The 19124-nt window shown below is 38.9% G+C and overlaps 1 protein-coding gene across 7 annotated transcripts in view; it reads left to right on the top strand.

The window, feature by feature from the left end:
- LOC131153553 (uncharacterized) overlaps positions 1-19124 on the top strand; it is a 142831-nt gene that overhangs the window by 41811 nt on the left and 81896 nt on the right. For all 7 annotated transcript variants that reach the window (XR_009136258.1, XR_009136259.1, XR_009136260.1 and 4 more), the window contains exons 6-9: positions 4103-4174; positions 4345-4440; positions 4626-4871; positions 5259-5442. Coding sequence is in view for 4 of the 7 variants with exons in the window: in XM_058105936.1 (XP_057961919.1) it covers positions 4103-4174; positions 4345-4440; positions 4626-4871; positions 5259-5442 (598 nt within the window). In the remaining 3 variants the exon portion in view is untranslated. The remainder of the gene's footprint in view (positions 1-4102; positions 4175-4344; positions 4441-4625; positions 4872-5258; positions 5443-19124) is intronic.

The following is a 19124-nucleotide window of genomic DNA, read 5'->3' as shown; positions in this document are numbered from 1 at the left end:
ACCGTTTATCATGGTGATGAAAGTTTTGAGCCTCCTGCTTCAAAAATCCACTGGAGGAGGTCTTTTTAATAGGCTTAACATTAGGAGGAATGGTAGAAAAATGGAACTCTCTCACCTTTTCTTTGCTGTTGACATTATTATCTTTTGCAAGGTGGAACCTCAGCAAAACCTTGAGTTATTGTCATTCTCCTTTGCTTTGAAGCAGTCTCAGAGCAGAGAGTCAACTTGGGGAAAATTAGAATTATTCCCGTGGGGGAGAGCATTGATCGCGCTTTTCTAGAAGGCATTTAAGGCTGTAAGTTGGGGCATTTCTCTTACCTATTTTGGGCTCCCTCTTGGGGGAAAATTTAAATACAGAGGCGTTTGGGATCCCATTATCGAGAGGTTTGAGGAAAAAAAGAAACTTGCTGGATGGAAAATGAAGTACCTATCAAAAGAAAGAAGACTTATCTCCATCAAGAATAGAGATCTCCCGGTCAATTATATGTCTCTTGTTCCTATTCTTTGCTCAGGAGCCTATTGGAGGAAATTCAGAAAAAAGATTAAACAGGAAAGAGTATTCTAGATATGATCTTCTCAGATGGTGGGGGTGTCAAACAACCCATGCAGAATGTTATCTTGGGGCAAAAGTCCCACTCTACTTTCAGCTGAGTCCTCCTTGGTAAATAGCTGTGGATGTTCGTGAATCAACAGGTTCTATTTTAGAGGAAAATCATTGCTTTAAAATTTGGACTTAATATCATGGCAAATGGACTTCTAAAGAGGTTTGAGAACCCTATGGCGTGGAAATTTGACAATACATCCTGAAAGTCTGGGAAGACTTACTGACTATTATCAATTCTGACGTAAGAAATGGGGAATATATATTGATATTTATATATATATTGATAAAAAAAGAGAATTTATGAAGAAGAAGAAGTACAAGAAGGAGCATAAGAAATCCTCCTTAAACGATACAAGAGAACATGAAATACAAAATAAATCAAAATGGCAAACCAATTATACTGTAGAGCAGGAAACGAAACCCATTTGAAACATCCAGCTGCAAAAACCAACAAAGAAGCTAGATAATTCTATCCCAAAGATTAATAAAAAACATCCTATTTCTTGATAAAAACACGAGCATTACATTCCAAGCAAATCCCCCACAAAACTGCAAAAAACTGCACACCTCCATAGCGCTGAAACATCTTTACCCCTTTCAAAACCTGTAAATCGATAGCCAAGAAATCCTCTGACGAAGTCTAGACACTTTTAATTCTCTCCAAATAAGTCAAAAAGATTATTCCACACCCTCTAAGAAAAGGAGCAATGAAGGAATAGGTGAGAAGCAGATTCTGTGTTTTGAAAACAAAAGGAGCAAACATCAAGAGATAGAGCCTTAATCTTAGTGGGTAGCTTTCCAAATGGATCTATGTAGTGGGAAAGACATTATTTTTGGTTAAATGCTCAAAGAAAGAATTAAAAAAATACTTCCTAGAAGAATCAATAATCCAGGAATGATAGTCTCTCCTTTTAAAAAGAGCCTACAATCCAACAAACTTAATAAGGAGGCAAGTTCCAAACCTCCCTATCATTAAAGAGCCCTAGGAAAATGGAAATCCCAACAGAAACCAGCCCCATTAGAAATAAAGAATGAAGAAGTAGATTTATTGAGCAAAGAGGACAGTCTAAGCAAATGGAGAAAGGATGAGCAAAGTGGAGAACCAGAAATGGGGAAAATATTTACTTCTGGCATGACACTTGGTGTGGCCCCTCAGCATGTGCTTTCCAATTATTTTTAGGTTGGCCTATGTCAATGATGCTCTAATTAGCAGTCACCTGGACACTATTGCTGATAAAATAACCTATATACGAAATGCCGAGATGGATAGAAAAGGAACGGTTCAAATAGCATCTACTAATGAATTAAATTCAAAATAAATTAATAAAAACCCCTCCCCAAGCTGTGCTTGCCTCTTTCATTGCACACAGCCTTCCCTATGTATATATGGAAAATTCAGTTCCTTCCTTACAAAGGGACTCTTAAGAAAGTGGAATACTCAGTTGATTCAACTATTACTGCATAAATATTTTATAAATTTTGGCTCCCAGACCATGAGATTATCTGGGACATTCCGAGCGAGGAATGCTCATGATTGGGACATTGAAAATTCTGTGGATTGTTTTTTGGTAGCCTGTACATAACATCCTCAACGAACCAAAGTGGATCCTGAACAATGTTCGCAGCTTCACAGTCAGCACCTTCTGCTGGAAACTGATTTATCCTGCACTAACCAGTTGCAAGTTCGCCTGGAAACCAATTTGGAAAACACGCACCCCCACAAATGTTGCTGATTTTTTTTTTTTTTGTGTGGGAGCCAATTCTTGAAAAAATTCTCACAATTAACAACGCTTGAAAAAGGTTGTCTCTTGTCAATAGATGCTTTTTGCATGAATAAGTTGCTCAGACTATTTGAACATATCCTTCTGCACTGTTCTTGGACCAGAAATCTCTAGGATATGGCCATTGCACTGATCAGGCAACTAAGGTAACTGCTAAAACTGGAGAATTGAATCTTGACCTGGAGAGGTATTTGTTCAAGGAAAGAAGGAAAGCTCTGAGTCTAATTCCTCTCACTATTTTTTAGATTGTCTCGAGGGAAAGAAATTGAAGAGATTTTGAAGGATCGGCTATGTTTCTTAAATTTTATCAAAAACTGATGGACTATCACCTGAACTAGTATAGTGCTTGTATATGAAATTGAAGAGCTTTTGAAGGATAGTGCTTGAAGGATCGGCTATGTTTCCTCTGTGCATGGCTGGCTCCCTTGTCTCCCTTTAATAAATTCTCTGCTTGCTGACAAAAAAGCTCAATTTTATCAAAAACTGACGGACTATCACCTGAACTAGTTGGTATAGTGCTTAGATATGAAATTGAAGAGCTTCTAAAAGATTGTGCTTGAAGGATCGGCTATGTTCTTCTGTGCATGGCTGGCTCCCTTGTCTCCCTTTAATAAATTCTATGCTTGCTGACAAAAAAGTTTATAAAAATATATATTTAAGGACTAATACAAGAGTCTGAAAAATAAAGATTGTGCATCCCTTTCAGGGAGATCTCAAAATGTCATTTTATGTTCCGTTATTCAGTTTACCATTTTGAGAGAGAGATTGGTTGAGGGACTGAGCTGTGTTTTTGGATTCTGGTAGCAATAAAGGCAGTGATTTGTCTGGGAATTTCACTTATTAGATCGCTGTGGCTCTTCAGTTGGAATATTTATATAAGTAGCTCTGCAGTTGCAATTGTTGGGGAAACCTCTTCTTTGTTGAAGGATTTTACCAGCGATCTCATTGTTTTTTTTTTTTCTTTTGTCTCAGCAGGATATGGGGCTTAAGGAATGTGTTAAGGTTTGATATTCATTGTTGGTCCACAACCTAGGAGCTTAAGCTTTTAGTGAAGTGGTAATCTAACATGGTATCAAAGCCATGGTTGCCTGGAGGTCCTGGATTCTGGAATTGTTGCCCATGCTTGTTTGATTATAAAAAATTATCTTATTCCCTATAATGGGTGTCATCTATCGTTTATTTGTTTCTCCATGTGCAATCATTATGGGATTCTAGTATTGTTGCTCGAGCTTGTTGTTTGATTGTTAAAAGTTATCTTATTCTGCATAACAGGTGTCATTTATCATTTGTTTGCTTCTCCATGTGCAATCGGGCTGCGAGTGTGGGGGAGTGTTGAGGCTTGATATACATTGTTGGCCACAACCTAACAACTTAATCTTTAATACAAAGTGGTAATCTAGCACAAGGAATTTGTGCAGATACTCAATCCGGAGGGGGTCCCCTGCTAGAGAGATCCCCTCGCCAGCTACGAATGCATGCCCATTTGACTTTGATGCTCCTTTCCTTGTAGAAATTAAGCCTCTCGTGTTGTTGAATATTATATCTTTTAGTAATATAGTGGAATTGATTTCATCCTCGACTGATACATCCAAACTGCTTTCAGTTTTTGTCATTTGCAGAAATTAATGACGAATGATACGAGTCTATACTTTTTTTTTGGAATTTTATGAAATCCCTTTGTTGTTTTTCTTGAAATAACAGAGTTTTCCTGCCACAGGTAAAGCAGGCTATTCTTGGTTTTCATGGTGTAGACGTGCAGTTTACTGGAATCATCTTCCTTGAATCCTTGGTATGTCATACAATATTAATTGAATTGTAGTGTAAAAAACTTTTGTTTACATTTTAGTTATCAGATTTTGTGCTATGTTGTTGCAGTAGTTCTTGTTTTGTTTTTCAGTTTATTCTATGAATTATTAAGATAGTTTTTTCCTTTCTTCTTCTTCTTCTTCTTCTTCTCAGATATCTGAATTTTCTCCTTCTACATCAAGCGCTATGGGCCTTCCTAGGGAGTTTCATGAGCAGTGCCACAAGTCATTAGAGCTAGAATATCTAAAGGTTTTCATTACTGCCATTGGTGTCCTGTGTTTGCTGGTGCTATTGGTTACTTTGTGTTGTGACATTCGGCGAGCTACTTTGTATTATTTCATTCAGAGTGTAACTTCAAGTATAGGCTGTTGATGAATTATATTTTGTGTTTTTTCTGTTGATGAATTATATTTTGTGTTTTTTCCTAATCATAGACATTGTACTGTTGGGCACAAGATGCTGCTCGAAGTGTCACAAATAGAATAATGGAATCTAATTCTGAAGTACCAGAGGTTAAAGTTTGTACCTCTGCCCTACGTCTCATGCTTCAAATCTTGAATTGGGATTTTCAGTACAACACAGGCAGTGCTAATGGTGCAAAACCCAGTATAAATTTATTTCCAAATGGAGACAGACAGGATAATGCTTCGCTAAGAAGGTCTGACTGCAACTTAGTGCAGGTATTTATGTATAAAAATGCTATTTTGCATTTTTTTCCCCCAAGGTTGACAGGAAAAATTTAATTGATGTATATAGAGGCCAGATGGTTCCTATAAGCACTTGTGGGAAGGGATCAAACCCCTGCAATTACACCATCCTATTGTTTCATGTCACCTAGCCCACTAGTGCACTTTTAGTTTTCTTAAGAGTTTCTTGAAAGGAAAAGATGCTCGACTTGAATTCAGTTATTCAGTATTATGGTTCAATGCTTAATTTTTTTTTAAACAGATTAGTGTCAGATAGCATAAATAGAAATTGAATCTGCTGATGGTTTTGTGATTTAAATTTGTTTATTTCAGACTTCCTTTTTATTTTTTCTCCTTTTTTTTTTGTTTGACTGCTATCAGCCTGGTCCTTCGTGGCGTGATGTTCTGTTTTCAAGTGGTCATATCGAGTGGCTTTTGACTTTATATGAGGCACTGAGAAAAAAATTTTCATGTGAGGGCTACTGGCTTGACTGCCCTATAGCAGTCTCTGCTCGGAAGCTCATTGTACAGTTCTGTTCCTTGACAGGGACCATCTTTCCTGCTGGTAAAAGTGCTTCTTTTCCTACTGTTGCCTTTATAGCTGATACATACACATTCTGTGTGCACTTTTCTATAATTATTTTAATTATTATTATTATGTAAATCCTAGACTTTTACTGACAGCTGGTTGTGATGATATCTGGCAAATGCTTCTGTGATTAGATGTCATTGCAAGTTATCCATGTAATTATGTCTATTCAGTTTAATTTGACAGATTATGAATGATTTTTAGGCTGAAAAGTAAACAATACATGCAGTTTGTAGAAATTTCTATGCCTAAAATAAAAGAGCGCGTATAAAACATTTTACTTGGAAATTTCCAGCAACCTTGTTGTGGGAGACATCAGGAATATTATCCATTGATGGACAAGATGGTACTGTCCATTTATTTTCTCTTTCTTGTTTCTCTTTTCTGCTGCGATTTTGTTGTTTCATATTTGTGATGGATGTTTGGTGGTCTAATGGAGGATATTCATTGTGACAAAATTCTTATCAAAAGAAAATCCTTTGACCTGAAACTGGAAAATCTTGGAGGAAGTTTCATTTTTATGTTAGAATGGAACACCTGTGTGAATCTGTGGATCAGGGTTTCACTGGCAGCTGCAAGATGGTTTTCTCAATGTATTTCATCAACTTTTGTACTAACGAGATTGAGTAGATTTAGTTATTCGGTGGTGCCCTGATCCACGAAGAACAATAAGTTCTTGTGAGGTTTAAGGGGAAGGGCATCCAATTTTTGTTCCTGGACTTTTAAAGACATTCTTTTGGAGGGGTTTTGTTGAGGCTTTACAGTTGATTTTTGATGGTGAGTTAGAAGGTTTCTGCATAAGAGAGTGTCAATCTGTTCCATAAGAAGAAGGCAACTGGTTAGAGTGGTGTCGTGAAAGGAGTTGGTCTGGTTTCTTGCTTGAGTGGAGGCCGATGTTTTGCTTGTGGTGGTTTGGTTTGGGGAGGACGAGCAAGGAAGATGATAGGGGTTTTGGGCCTAGAACAAATGTGTTTCCGAATGGGCCCAGTATCTTGATTTGGATAAATTGCTTAATTTGGCCTAGACGAATGAATCACATCAAGTTCAAGGAGTTAAAAAGGCCAGGCCCATTTTCATTTTGACCTAAATAGGTTGGGCAAGGAAGTTTTAATTCCCAGATTCAAACTACTACTATGAAGCTGTGGCATGACTCGTAGCATGCCCAACTATGTTCTTGAATGGAGTCATCTCCAGTTCAACAAATGAAGAACTACTTTCCAGTGAAGAAGGATCCTGCATGTGCAAAATAAAGCTCCAGTCCCATGTGCATGAGCAGTGGGTGGTGTAGCTTTTTCTAAAGGTCAGGTAGGATCCAACTTGATTAGATTGGCGGAGGTATCTTATTGGGGTTTTGATACCTATTTAGGGGCTAAACGGTCAAATATCTAGGAACTAAACAAGGTTGGTGGTAGTTATATTGATGGTGTAAATGGCGGAATAAAGCAGGCAGCATTGGACAACAAGCATTGAATCCTTGGAACAGGTCTTGTGATGGCGGAAATGTAGAAGCTTCCAAAGTTTATATGTGCAGGCAAGGAATGGAATGCTGAGTAGTTCAAAGTTTGACTCAAACTAGAAGGTTAGTGATGTAAATCATATCTAGGAGACAAAGAAATGGGGCCATACATTCTGAGCAAGGTCTTAAATTTTGATTTTGACTCAAATTTTGAACCTCCAAAAGTATGAAAATTCGATTTTAATTTGAAAAAATGAAGGAAATTAGTAGTAAAATATGGAATTCATTGTGAAGCTTTAGAAATGGTTAACATACATAATAATGTAAGTATTAGGACTAATGTATTATGTTGAATAATTGGGTAAAATGGAAGACTTAAACTCAATGATAGGTCTCTCCCTCTATTTATAATATATGCAAGTACAATAGGAATGACCATAATACCGTTACTAACTCACACTTATTACGAACAAAACTCTTTACACACAATAATAATACTAAAAGACTAAATAACCATTAACACTCCCCCTCAAGCTAGAGCATATATATCATATGCTCTTAAAAAAAAAAAAAAAGGCCGCTCAGTGCACAAAGCTCTAGCATATGCGGGGTTTGAGAAAGGGGGCGGACCACAATGGGTCTATAGTACGCGGCATTATCTTGCATTTTTGCAAGAGACTGTTTCTATGCCTCGAACTTGTGACCTCTAGGTCACACGGCGATAACCTTGCATTTTTGCAAGAGGCTCCTAGCTTGTTACAAATGAACTTCACATGAGCACCTCCTAAGCCTTAAGTGAACAAATCAGCAAGCTGAAAGCCTGAAACTCAGACTTCACATGAGTGGTCGTAATGAGCTTCTATACAAGTTTCTCTCGAATAAAGTGGCAATCAACTTCAATTTACTATGTTTGCTCATGGAAGATAGGGTTGGTGGTAGTATGAATAGCAGCTCGATTATCACACATAAACTCCATAGGCTGAGAATGTGAAAAACCTAGTTCTTTTAACATCAGCCAAACAAGTTCACATGTAGTGCGCGCCATAGCCCTATACTCTTACTCATCACTCGACCTAGCAACCACAATTTGTTTCCTACTTTCCCACGACACCAAATTACCACCAAGAAAGATACAATACTCAATTGTGGATCTTCGATGTGAAGGTGATCCAACCCAATCTACATCTATATATCCCTGAAAATGAGTGTGGCCCCGATCCTGATATAAGAGACTTTTCCCTAGTGCACCTTTGAGGTATCTCAAAGTGTGAATTATTGCATCCCAGTGACTCGTTCTTAGGGAATCAAGAAACTGATTGGCAACATTTGTTGCTAAGGATATACCTGGTCGAGTGACTGTGAGATAATTTAACTTTCCAACAAGTCTTTGGTATTGATTTGGGTTGGGCAACAAATCGCCCATATTTGGCATTAACTTACTATTGGGATCCATGGGTGTATCAATAGGTTTGGATCCCAATAGCCCCGACTCATCTAAAAGATCAAGAACATACTTCCCTTGTGACAAGACAGTTCCCGTAGGAGATCTTGATACTTCTATACCCAAGAAGAACTTCAATAGTCCCAAGTCTTTGGTTTGAAACTTACTCTGTAGAAAAATCTTTAGGTCCTGGATGCTACGACCTATGATCATAATCACTAGTGATCACAATGTCATCCACATATACAATAAGCAAAATATTGCTTGATGGAGCTTGACGATAAAATACAGAGTGATCTACTCCACACTGAAGAGGGCCAAACTCAAGTATTGCAGCACTAAAACGGACAAACCATGCTCTTGGAAATTGTTTTAATCCATACAATGACTTTTTGAGCCGACATACTAAGCCTGACTCCCCCTAAGCAACAAACCCAGGGGGTTGCTCTATATATACCTCCTCATGAAGATTACCAAGCATTCTTCACATCTAACTAATATAAAGGCCAATGGCAAGTGGTGGCTAAAGAAATGAACAAACGTACTGGAGGCAAGTCTAGCAACCGGGGAGAATATGTCTGAATAATCCAAACTGTACACCTGAGTATGCCCCTTAGCAACAAGGCGGGCCTTCAGACGTGCCACAGAACCATCAGGATTGACTTTCATATTGTACACCTAGCGACAATCAACAACAAACTTATTAGGAGGAAGAGGTACCAAATCCCAAGTATCATTACCATGTAGTGCATGCATCTCTTCAACCATTGCCGTCCTCCACCAAGAATGAGATAGGGCTTCAAAAATAGATTTTGGAAGAGCAAAAGAAGACAAAGTACTAACAAAATAATAGTAAGAGGGTGTAGAAATTCCGAGTGTCTTGGAGTTCTTTAGGGGATATTTCTGTAGAGAATTGTCTATTATTGAGAGAGATTATCTTTAGAATACCTCATTGTATTATAAGTATAATGTATCGGCTTGTTCAAATTTTCATTCAAGAAATACAGAAAGCCTATTACAATTTCGTGGTATCAGAGCTAGGGTTTCTATAATCCTAGTTAACGATGGATGAAGGAGCCATCAACAGCAGAGGGTCGAGCACCTTTGAAGCTCTCGATGGCGAGACTGAAGCCACCTCCACCTTGAATTCGAATGGGCTAGACAACTCGTCCTTCCTACTTTTGGTGGAGAAACTGAATGGAAAGAATTTCCGTGAATGGGCTTAGTCAATCAAGCTCGTGATTGACAGCAAAGGAAAGTTAGGCTACCTTACCGGCGAAAGTAAGAAGCCCACCTCAACCGACGCTACAACTCTGCGGAAGTGGAATTCTGAAATCAAAATAGGTTTTTTGTATTTCTTGAATGAAAATTTGTACAAGCCGATACATTATACTTATAATACAATCGGGTATGCTAAAGATGGAAACAATCTCCTAAAATAATCTCTCTCAATAATAGACCATTCTCTACATAAATATCCCCTATATCACTCCAAGACACTCGGGATTTCTACACTCCTCCTCAAGTTGGATCATAGATATTGATCATATCCAACTTGCAGATAAAATCATCAAAACTCTATCGGGCTAACCCTTTGGTAAAGATGCCTGCTGTTTGTTCCTTGGTAGGAACATAAGTCATACAAATGGTTCCTTCTTCAACCTTTTCTTTGTTAAAGTGTCGGTCCACTTCTACATGCTTAGTCCTGTCGTGTTGAACTGGATTAAGAGAGATATTGATGGCTGTTTTGTTATCACAGTATAGTTTGATAGGGAATTTCACCGTGATTTGTAGTTCTTCCAAATTTGTCCGTAATCACAGTCCTTCACATATCCCTTGTGCAACTGCCCTGAACTCACCCTCAGCACTACTTCGAGCCACTACGTTATGTTTTTTGGTATATGATAGATAGATTAGTTTACCAACCAATCTCTGATACCTCTCCTTTTCAACCGATATTTTGCAGTCTTCAGCTTTCTTTGCTGCTTAAATAGGGGTTTCTCTAGGTTTGCATCCCAGCATGCCAGTTTCGGTTAGGAGATCAAGGATATACTTTCGTTGAGGGACATTGATACCCTTTTTTGATCTAGCAACTTCCATTACCAAGAAGTACCGCATTTGTCCTAGGTCTTTAATTTCAAACTCAGCAGCTAGAACTTTCTTCAATCTTTCCATCTCCACTGTATCGTCGCCAATTAGGATTATATCATCAACATACACAATCAGAATTATTTTCTTTCCATTTTTAGACTTTTGGAAAAACAAAGTGTGATCTGATTGCCCTTGTCGATATCCTTAGTTCTTTATCACCTTCGCGAATCTGTCGAACCATGTTGTAGGAGATTGCTCGAGTCCATACAGGGATTTCTTGAGTTTACATACTTTGTTTTCTTCACCGTTCAACTGTCCCATCAACTCTATATTTCACTGTGAAGACCCATTTGTAGCCTACTTGCTTCTTCCCTTTCGGCAAATTCATAACATCCCAAGTTCCATTCTTTTCCAGGGCCCGTATTTCCTCCATGACGACTTCCCTCCATTCAGGAATCTCCAAGGCTTCCTAGATATTCTTTGGAATTTTTATCTTGTCAAGGTTAGAGGTAAAGGCATGACACCTTGTAGATAGAGTTTTATAAGACATGAATTTTGAGGTAGGATGGAGAGTACATGACCTAGTTTGTTTTTTGAGAGCAATAGGTAAATTGATGTAATCAGGTGCAGACTTATCAGGAGGAAGCTGATGGCCATTTGGATCTATTACCTGATCGGGATTAGGTGTGGACTCGTGGTTGCTCGGAGCTATCACCGGTTCCAACTCTCTTGGTGCCTTAGGTATGATATTCTCCTTGTTCTTTGATTTTGGCTTCCTTGAGTAAACAAGTATCTCCTTGTTATTTTGTTTTTCTGCATCCCCCCCTGAGTTGAAATGGTCTTTTGTACATGACAAATGAGGGAATGGTGTAATGACAATGGTAACAGAGAAATCAAAGAACCGATTTTCACTCCAATTCTTCCCCTGAAGAGAGGGCTTTTGGAAGAAAGGAGTGGTTTCAAAGAACGTGACATCAAGGCTAATAAACAATTTTTTTGTGATAGGATCATAACATTTGTAGCCTTTCTGAGTAAAAGAAATCAATAAAAACACAAATGCAGTACACCCAAATATTTTTAGGGAGAGATTGGAGTTGAGCTGAGAGTTGGGAAAACATTCTTGGAATTTGGAGAGTGGCAAAAGAAAGAACCCGACTAGGCATTCTATTAATGAGATATGTAGCTGTTAAAATGACATCGTCCCAAAAATATTTTTTCATATTTGTAGTGAACATCAATGCCTAAGTTACTTCAAGAATATGCCTATTTTTGCGTTCGGCAACCCCATTTTTTTTAGGGGTATCCACACAGGAACTTTGATGGATGATTCCATTTTCTTGAAGATAATTTCCCAAGATAATATTGAAATATTTTGTACCATTATCAGTATGCAAGATTTGAATGTGAGTTTGGAATTGTGTTTGAATCATGGAGTGGAAATTGATAAAAATAGAATAGACTTCAATTTTATCTTTCAACAGGTAAACCCAACAAATACGAGTGTGATCATCAATAAAAGTAACAAACCATTTAGTGTGAGTGCAATTAAGAGAGCGTGAGGGCCCCCCATAAATCACTGTGAATCATAGTAAAAGGTTTAGATGGTTTGTATGTGGATTTTGGAAAGGAATTACGTTGGTGTTTTGCAAGTTCACAGATCTCACACTGAAAATTAGAAGATGTCTTATTTGAACAAATGGAATGAAATACATGTCTTAAGTATTGAAAATTTGGATGATTCATCCTAGAATGCCACAAGAAAATTTCACTATCCCTAGAAACAGATGTAGAGTCACAAATAGCAGTTTGACATTGTTCACTCATATTCGGCTCCTCAAAGTAGTAGAGTTCCTCACACTCCTTAGCACTACCAATCGTCTTCCCCGATGATAGGTCCTGGAAAACACAGTGAGGGGAAACGAATTTAGCAGAGCAATTGGAATCTTTTGTCAACTGGATAATGGATAACAAATTGCAAGACAACCTAGGGATGTGTACGACAGATTTTAGAGTTGTAGAGTCAGAGATTCAAATACTCCCTTTGCCTGCAACAGATGAGAGTGATCCATCTGCAATTTTAACTTTCAAATTTCCAGCACAAGGTGAATAGGATGAGAACAGATGATCGGAATTGGACATAGGCACTAAAATCAATTTTTTATGGTGATTTGTAATGAGAAATGGTAGTTAAGCCTTTCAAAAAAATACCTCGGTGCAACGTCGGTTGAGGCGGGCTTCTTCTTCTTTCGGGTAAGGTAGCCTAACTTTCTTTTGCCATCAATCACGAGTTTGATTGACTGAGCCCATTCACGAAAATTCTTTCCGTCCACTCTCTCCACCAAGAGTGGGAAGGATGAGCTGTCTAGTCCATTCGAATTAAAGGTGGAGGTGGCTTCAGTCTCGCTGTCGAGAACTTCAGAGGTGCTCGACCCTCTGCTATTGACGGCTCCTTCTGCCATTGTTAACTAGGATTATAGAAATCCTAGCTTTGATACCATGAAATCAAGATAGGTTTTCTGTATATCTTGAATGAAAATTTGTACAAGCTGATATATATGGAAACAATCTCCTAGAATAGTCTCTCTTAATAATAGACAAATCTCTACATAAATATCCCCTAAATCACTCCAAGACACTCGGGAGTTTTTTGGCCGGACTCAACTGAGACTTGGACGAGGTGCGAGGGAGGATTCTCAGCCGACGTCCTCTGCCTTCAACTCGGGAAGTTTTCTCGGAGGTGAGGCGTGAGGAGAACCGGCGCAAGTGATGTTGAAGGAGCCGATTCTGATTGGAAACAATGGGCCTGAAATGTTTGCCCTCATTTCAAAAGGAACTCCTGCTGGGACAAGCCAAATAACATAGAAAGGAAGACCCTAGTGTGAGCACTGCCGCAAGCCAGACCACTCAAAAGATAATTGTTGGGAAATTCAAGGGAAGCCCGCAGATTGGAAGCCAAGACAGAATCCTAAAAATCGTGGCTACCAAGCTGCTATTGATAACCCATCCGAGAAACCACAAGGTGAGAAAAATCGCATTCAATTCTGAACAGTTGGAGCAATTCTATAAAATATTCTCTACCATTCAAGCATTGGGTTAATCTTCCACACGTATTCCTTCTGGTTCTTTAGCCCACCAAGGTAATTTTTTGACAGCCTTAAATACCATCTCTTGTTACAAATCACCATGGATAATTGATTCTGGTGCCTTTGATCTTATGACCGATTCCTGTTCTCATCCTATTCACCTTGTGCTGGAAATTTGAAAGTTATAATTGCAGATGGATCACTCTCATCTGTTGCAGGCAAAGGGAGTATTTGAATCTCTGACTCTATAACTCTAGAATCTGTCGTACACGTCCCTAGGCTGTCTTGCAATTTGTTATCCATTATCCAGTTGACAAAAGATTCTAATTGCTCTACTAAATTCATTTCCTCTCACTGTGTTTTCCAGGACCTGTCATCGGGGAAGACGATTGGTAGTGCTAAGGAGTGTGAGGAACTCTACTACTTTGAGGAGTCGAATATGAGTGAACAATGTCAAACTGCTATTTGTGACTCTGCATCTGTTTCTAGGGATAATGAAATTTTGTTGTGGCATTCTAGGATGGGTCAACCAAATTTTCAATACTTAAGACGTGTATTTCATTCCATTTGTTCAAATAAGACGTCTTCTGATTTTTAGTGTGAGATCTATGAACTTGCAAAACACCAACGTAATTCCTTTCCAAAATCCACATGCAAACCATCTAAACCTTTTACTATGATTCACAGTGATTTATGGGGGGCCCTCACGCTCTCTTAATTGCACTCACACGAAATGGTTTGTTAATTTTATTGATAATCACACTCGTATTTGTTGGGTTTTCCTGTTGAAAGATAAAATTGAAGTCTGTTCTATTTTCATCAATTTCCACTCCATGATTCAAACACAATTCCAAACTCACATTCAAACCTTGCGTACTGATAATGGTACAAAATATTTCATTATTATCTTGGGAAATTATCTTCAAGAAAATGGAATCATCCATCAAAGTTCCCGTGTGGATACCCCTAAAATAAATGGGGTTGCCGAACGCAAAAATAAGCATATTCTTGAAGTAACTTAGGCATTGATGTTCACTACAAATATGAAAAAATATTTTTGGGGCGATGTCATTTTAACAGCTACATATCTCATTAATAGAATGCCTAGTCGGGTTCTTTCTTTCGCCACTCTCCAAAAATTCCAAGAATGTTTTCCCAACTCTCGGCTCAACTCCAATCTCTCCCTAAAAATATTTGGGTGTACTGCATTTGTACATGTTCATGCTCACAACAGGGATAAATTGGAGTCTCGCGCCATTAAGTATGTTTTTATTGGTTTCTCTTACTCAGAAAGGCTACAAATGTTATGATCCTGTCATAAAAAAATTGTTTGTTAGCCTTGATGTCACGTTCTTTGAAACCACTTTTTACTTCCAAAAGCCCTCTCTTCAGGGGAGAATTGGAGTGATGATCGGTTCTTTGATTTCTCTGTTGATGAATCTGTGCCATACACTGAGTCTGTCAACACCACTATCATTACACCATTCCCTGTTCTGTCATGTACAAAAGACCACTTAGACTTAGGGGGAGATGTAAAAAAACAAAAGAACAAGGCGATACTTGTTTTCTAAACGAAGCCAAAATCAAAGAATAGAAGAATCTCATATCTGAGCCACCAAGAGAGTTGGAACCGGTGATAGCTCCAAGCAACCATGAGTCCACGCCCAATCCCGATCAGGTAATGGATCTAAATGGCCATGAGCTTCCTTCTGATAAGTCTGCACCTGATGACATCAATTTACCCATTGCTGTTAGAAAACAAGTTGTCATGTACTCTCCATCACATTTCAAAATTCATGTCTTATAATACTCTTTATATAGGGTGTCGTGCTTTTGCATCTAACTTTGACAGGATGATAATTCTAAAGAATATCTAGGAAGCCTGGGAGATTCCTGAATGGAGGGAAGCCGTCATGGAGGAAATACGGGCCCTGGAAAAGAATGGAACTTGGGATGCTATGAATTTGCCGAGAGGGAAAAAGCCAGTAGGCTGCAAATGGGTCTTCACGGTGAAATATAGAGCTGATGGGACAATTGAATGGTATAAAGCCCGTCTTGTTGCGAAAGGGTTTACAGAGACCTATGGCATGCCTACACAGAGACATTTGCACCAGTGGCAAAATTGAATACAATTCAGGTTCTCCTGTCCTTGGCAGCCAACTTGGATTGACCACTTCAGTAACTCGACATTAAGAATTCATTTCTAAATGGTGAGTTTGAAGAGGGAAGTCTACATTATAATACCACCCGATTTCAGTAAGAAAGGTGAAGAAAACAGAGTATGTAAACTCAAGAAGTCCCTATATGGACTCAAGCAATCTCCTAGAGCATGGTTCGACAGATTTGCAAAGGTGATAAAGGACCAAGGATATTGACAAGGGCAATCAGATCACACTATGTTTTTCCAACAGTCTGAAAGTGTGTAGAAAACAATTCTGATTGTGTATGTTGATGATATAATCTTAACTGGAGATGATACAGTGGAGATGGATAGATTGAAGAAAGTCCTTGCTGCTAAGTTTGAAGTTAAAGACCTTGGACAAATGCGGTACTTCTTGGGAATCAAAGTTGCTAGATCAAAAAAGGGTATTGGTGTCTCTCAGCAAAAGTATATCCTTTATCTCCTAACCGAAATTGTCATGCTTGGATGCAAACCTAGTGAAACCCCCGTTGAAGCAGTAAAGAGAGTTGAAGACTGCGGAATATCGGTTGAAAAGGAGAGGTATCAGAGATTGGTTGGTAAACTAATTTATCTATCACATGCCAGACCCGACCTCGCATTTGTAGTATGTGTGGTATGCCAACACATGCATTCACCAAAGGAGACTCACTTAGAGGCTGTGTAGAAGATTCTTAGGTATCTCAAGGGTTCTCTAGGCAAAGGACTCTTCTTCAAGAAGTGTGAAAGCAAAGAAGTAGAAGTTTTCAGAGATGCTGATTGGGCAGGATTAGCGGAAGATAGAAGGTCTACCACCGGATATTGCACCTTTGTATGGGGAAATTGGTGGCTTGGTGGAGTGAAAAATAGAATGTAGCGGCTCGAAGTAGTGCTGAAGTTGAGTTCAGGGCAGTTGGACAAGGGATATGTGAAAGTAATATGGTGTAGAATAAAAAAAAAGTTGACGTTAGCAGGGACATATATTTGATGTAAAGTTGGACTATAACATCGATATCCCTTTTGAGTATCGGAATAGCCCAAAAAAATACATTTGATAGCAGGAGGATTCAACTTATCCATTCTTGGGGATAACTGATAGAAAAAGGACACAACCAAATATACGAGGAGGAAGGGAGAACAAAGGAGGCTTAGGAAAGAAAAATGAATATGGGATTTTTCCACCAAGGACAGAGGATGGCATTTTATTGATGAGGGAGCAAGCTGTGAGCATTGCGTCACTCCAAAAGACTTTGGGGACATTCATTTGATACAATAGGGTATGAGTGACTTCAAGAATGTCTTCTATTTCGCTCTGCAACTCCATTTTGTTATGGAATGTGTGCACAAGAGGTCTGATGGATCATACTGAAGTACTCCTTAGCATTATAACTACAAAGTATCTCGATTGGCATATCAAATTGAGTCTTTATTTGGGAATAGAAAGCCCAAAAGATAGCAAACAAGTTGGAACGATCTTTAATTAAATATAACTAAGTCATCCTAGAGTAGTCATCAACAAACGTAACAAAGTACTGAAACGCCAACTTTGATGTCGCTCAATTAGGATGCCAAATATCAGAATGGACAAACATGAAAGTACTAACCACCCGCGTGTCGACCCGGGAAGCGAAGGGAGCATGATGATGCTTGCCCAATTGATAGGACTCCACTCAAGATTAGACAGAAAACTCAATGTAGGAATTAATTGTTTCAACTTGGCCAAGGACGAATGACCAAGGCGACAATGGATTTGAAGTGGTGTAGCTGTGACTGTGAAAGCAATGGGTGGAGAAGGAGAATCAAAGTATTAAAGTCCATGAGTCTCACGTCCTGTGCCAATTGTCCTTCCGTTTTTAGATCCTGAATAACCACAAAATTAGGAAGGAATGTGACAGAACAATTTAGTGACTTTGTAAGCTTACTAACCGACGTAAGATTGAAAGGAGATTTAGGAATGTATAAAGCAGAAGAACAAGAGATAGAAGAAGTAGGATTTACTGTTCCTATCCCTTTAACAACAATAGTGGACCCAACTTGAGGGAGATTTTTAGGATATTGGAGATTAGAAAAGAAGTTGGTTGCATTTGTTATATGATTAGTGGCAGCAGAATCGATAATCCAAGGACTAGTAGGAAGGATACTAGATGACATGCAGACTGTAGGACTACCTTTCTGGGGAGAAGAAGCAATGTGATAAGATGCTTGTTGAGACAATTGATACTGTAGAAGCCTTGAATACTCCTATGATAAAGTCACAGTATGCGGTTCACTCAAACAAGTGACTAACAAGGGAATCGTTCTTGGGGGATTTGCAAACGCCATCCAAACATTGACAAACTCAGACCAATAATCATAAGAAACTCACACGCAGCCCCAAGAAAGCAACACTCAGCACTGGAACAATTGCAGAGGTGATCCACTGAAACTAGCATGAACAAATCACCAACAACCACAGATGCAGCCCCAAGAAAGTAACACTGCCACAGCTTCACACAAAAAAAAGAAAAGCTTATGAGCACTGCCACTTCCCCGAGAAGGTCACCTATGACCGTTACTAACATTGAACAACAATTAACGAATTATCATGAGTGCATTGTTGCAACAAAGATTAGATCTTGGAGCAAAAACACATGCCCAACAGCTTGATATTTTGGTATATGGAAGGAATTAGAATAGTGAATCAAAAAACACAGCAAATCCCACTATTTCAAACCCAATAAAGTCAATAAAAATTGATAATCAGCTTCACGAAGCATCAAACAACCATTCCTTGGATGCCGCACTGCCACGGGTGAGGTGAATAACTCACCAATGGAGATAGCCTGCCACAGCCTCACAACTGAACATATGAATGCTGCCACAACTCCCAAAAACTTACAAAGAAGCCTTCACAAGGCTTGAACAGACATTAATAGGATGTCGCGAGTGCATAGTTGGAAAAGGTTGAATTTTTGAGCAAAAAACTGACCTAACAGCTTGGTAATATAGTCTAGAGGAGGAATTAGAGCATGGTAGAGGGAAAAAAAAAGAAAAAAGGTGGCCCAAAATTCACTCATGCTCCAGCGTGTGGGATCGGCCCTGCCGGAATTTGACTGGTGTGTTGGGGCGCATGGGATGCCCTCTGGCTATGGGGTTTTGTGGGGTGAGTCGTCCCCCCCCCCCCGGGGGGGGGGGGGGGGGGTTATGAATATATGGTTGGTTTTGTGAAATAATATGGGATGGAGGGTGATGGAAATAGGAAGTTGGAAATTTTGATGGAAATTTCGACAATTTCATGGGAATTTAAGACCATGGTCCTGAGAGAGAGTTTGATGGCAAGTTTGCTAGTGATGGAGGCTTACTTATAGACAAGGTCCACAATCAATTTTGGTGTCAGATTCTGGTAATGTTTTTTATGTGCCTCCATCTTTTCTTGGGGGTTTAAAGAGT

Source organism: Malania oleifera, chromosome 4 (assembly GCF_029873635.1).
Source record: "Malania oleifera isolate guangnan ecotype guangnan chromosome 4, ASM2987363v1, whole genome shotgun sequence".
In the NCBI taxonomy this organism is placed as follows: Eukaryota; Viridiplantae; Streptophyta; class Magnoliopsida; order Santalales; family Ximeniaceae; genus Malania; species Malania oleifera.
This window is presented reverse-complemented; position numbering and strand designations above follow the sequence as displayed.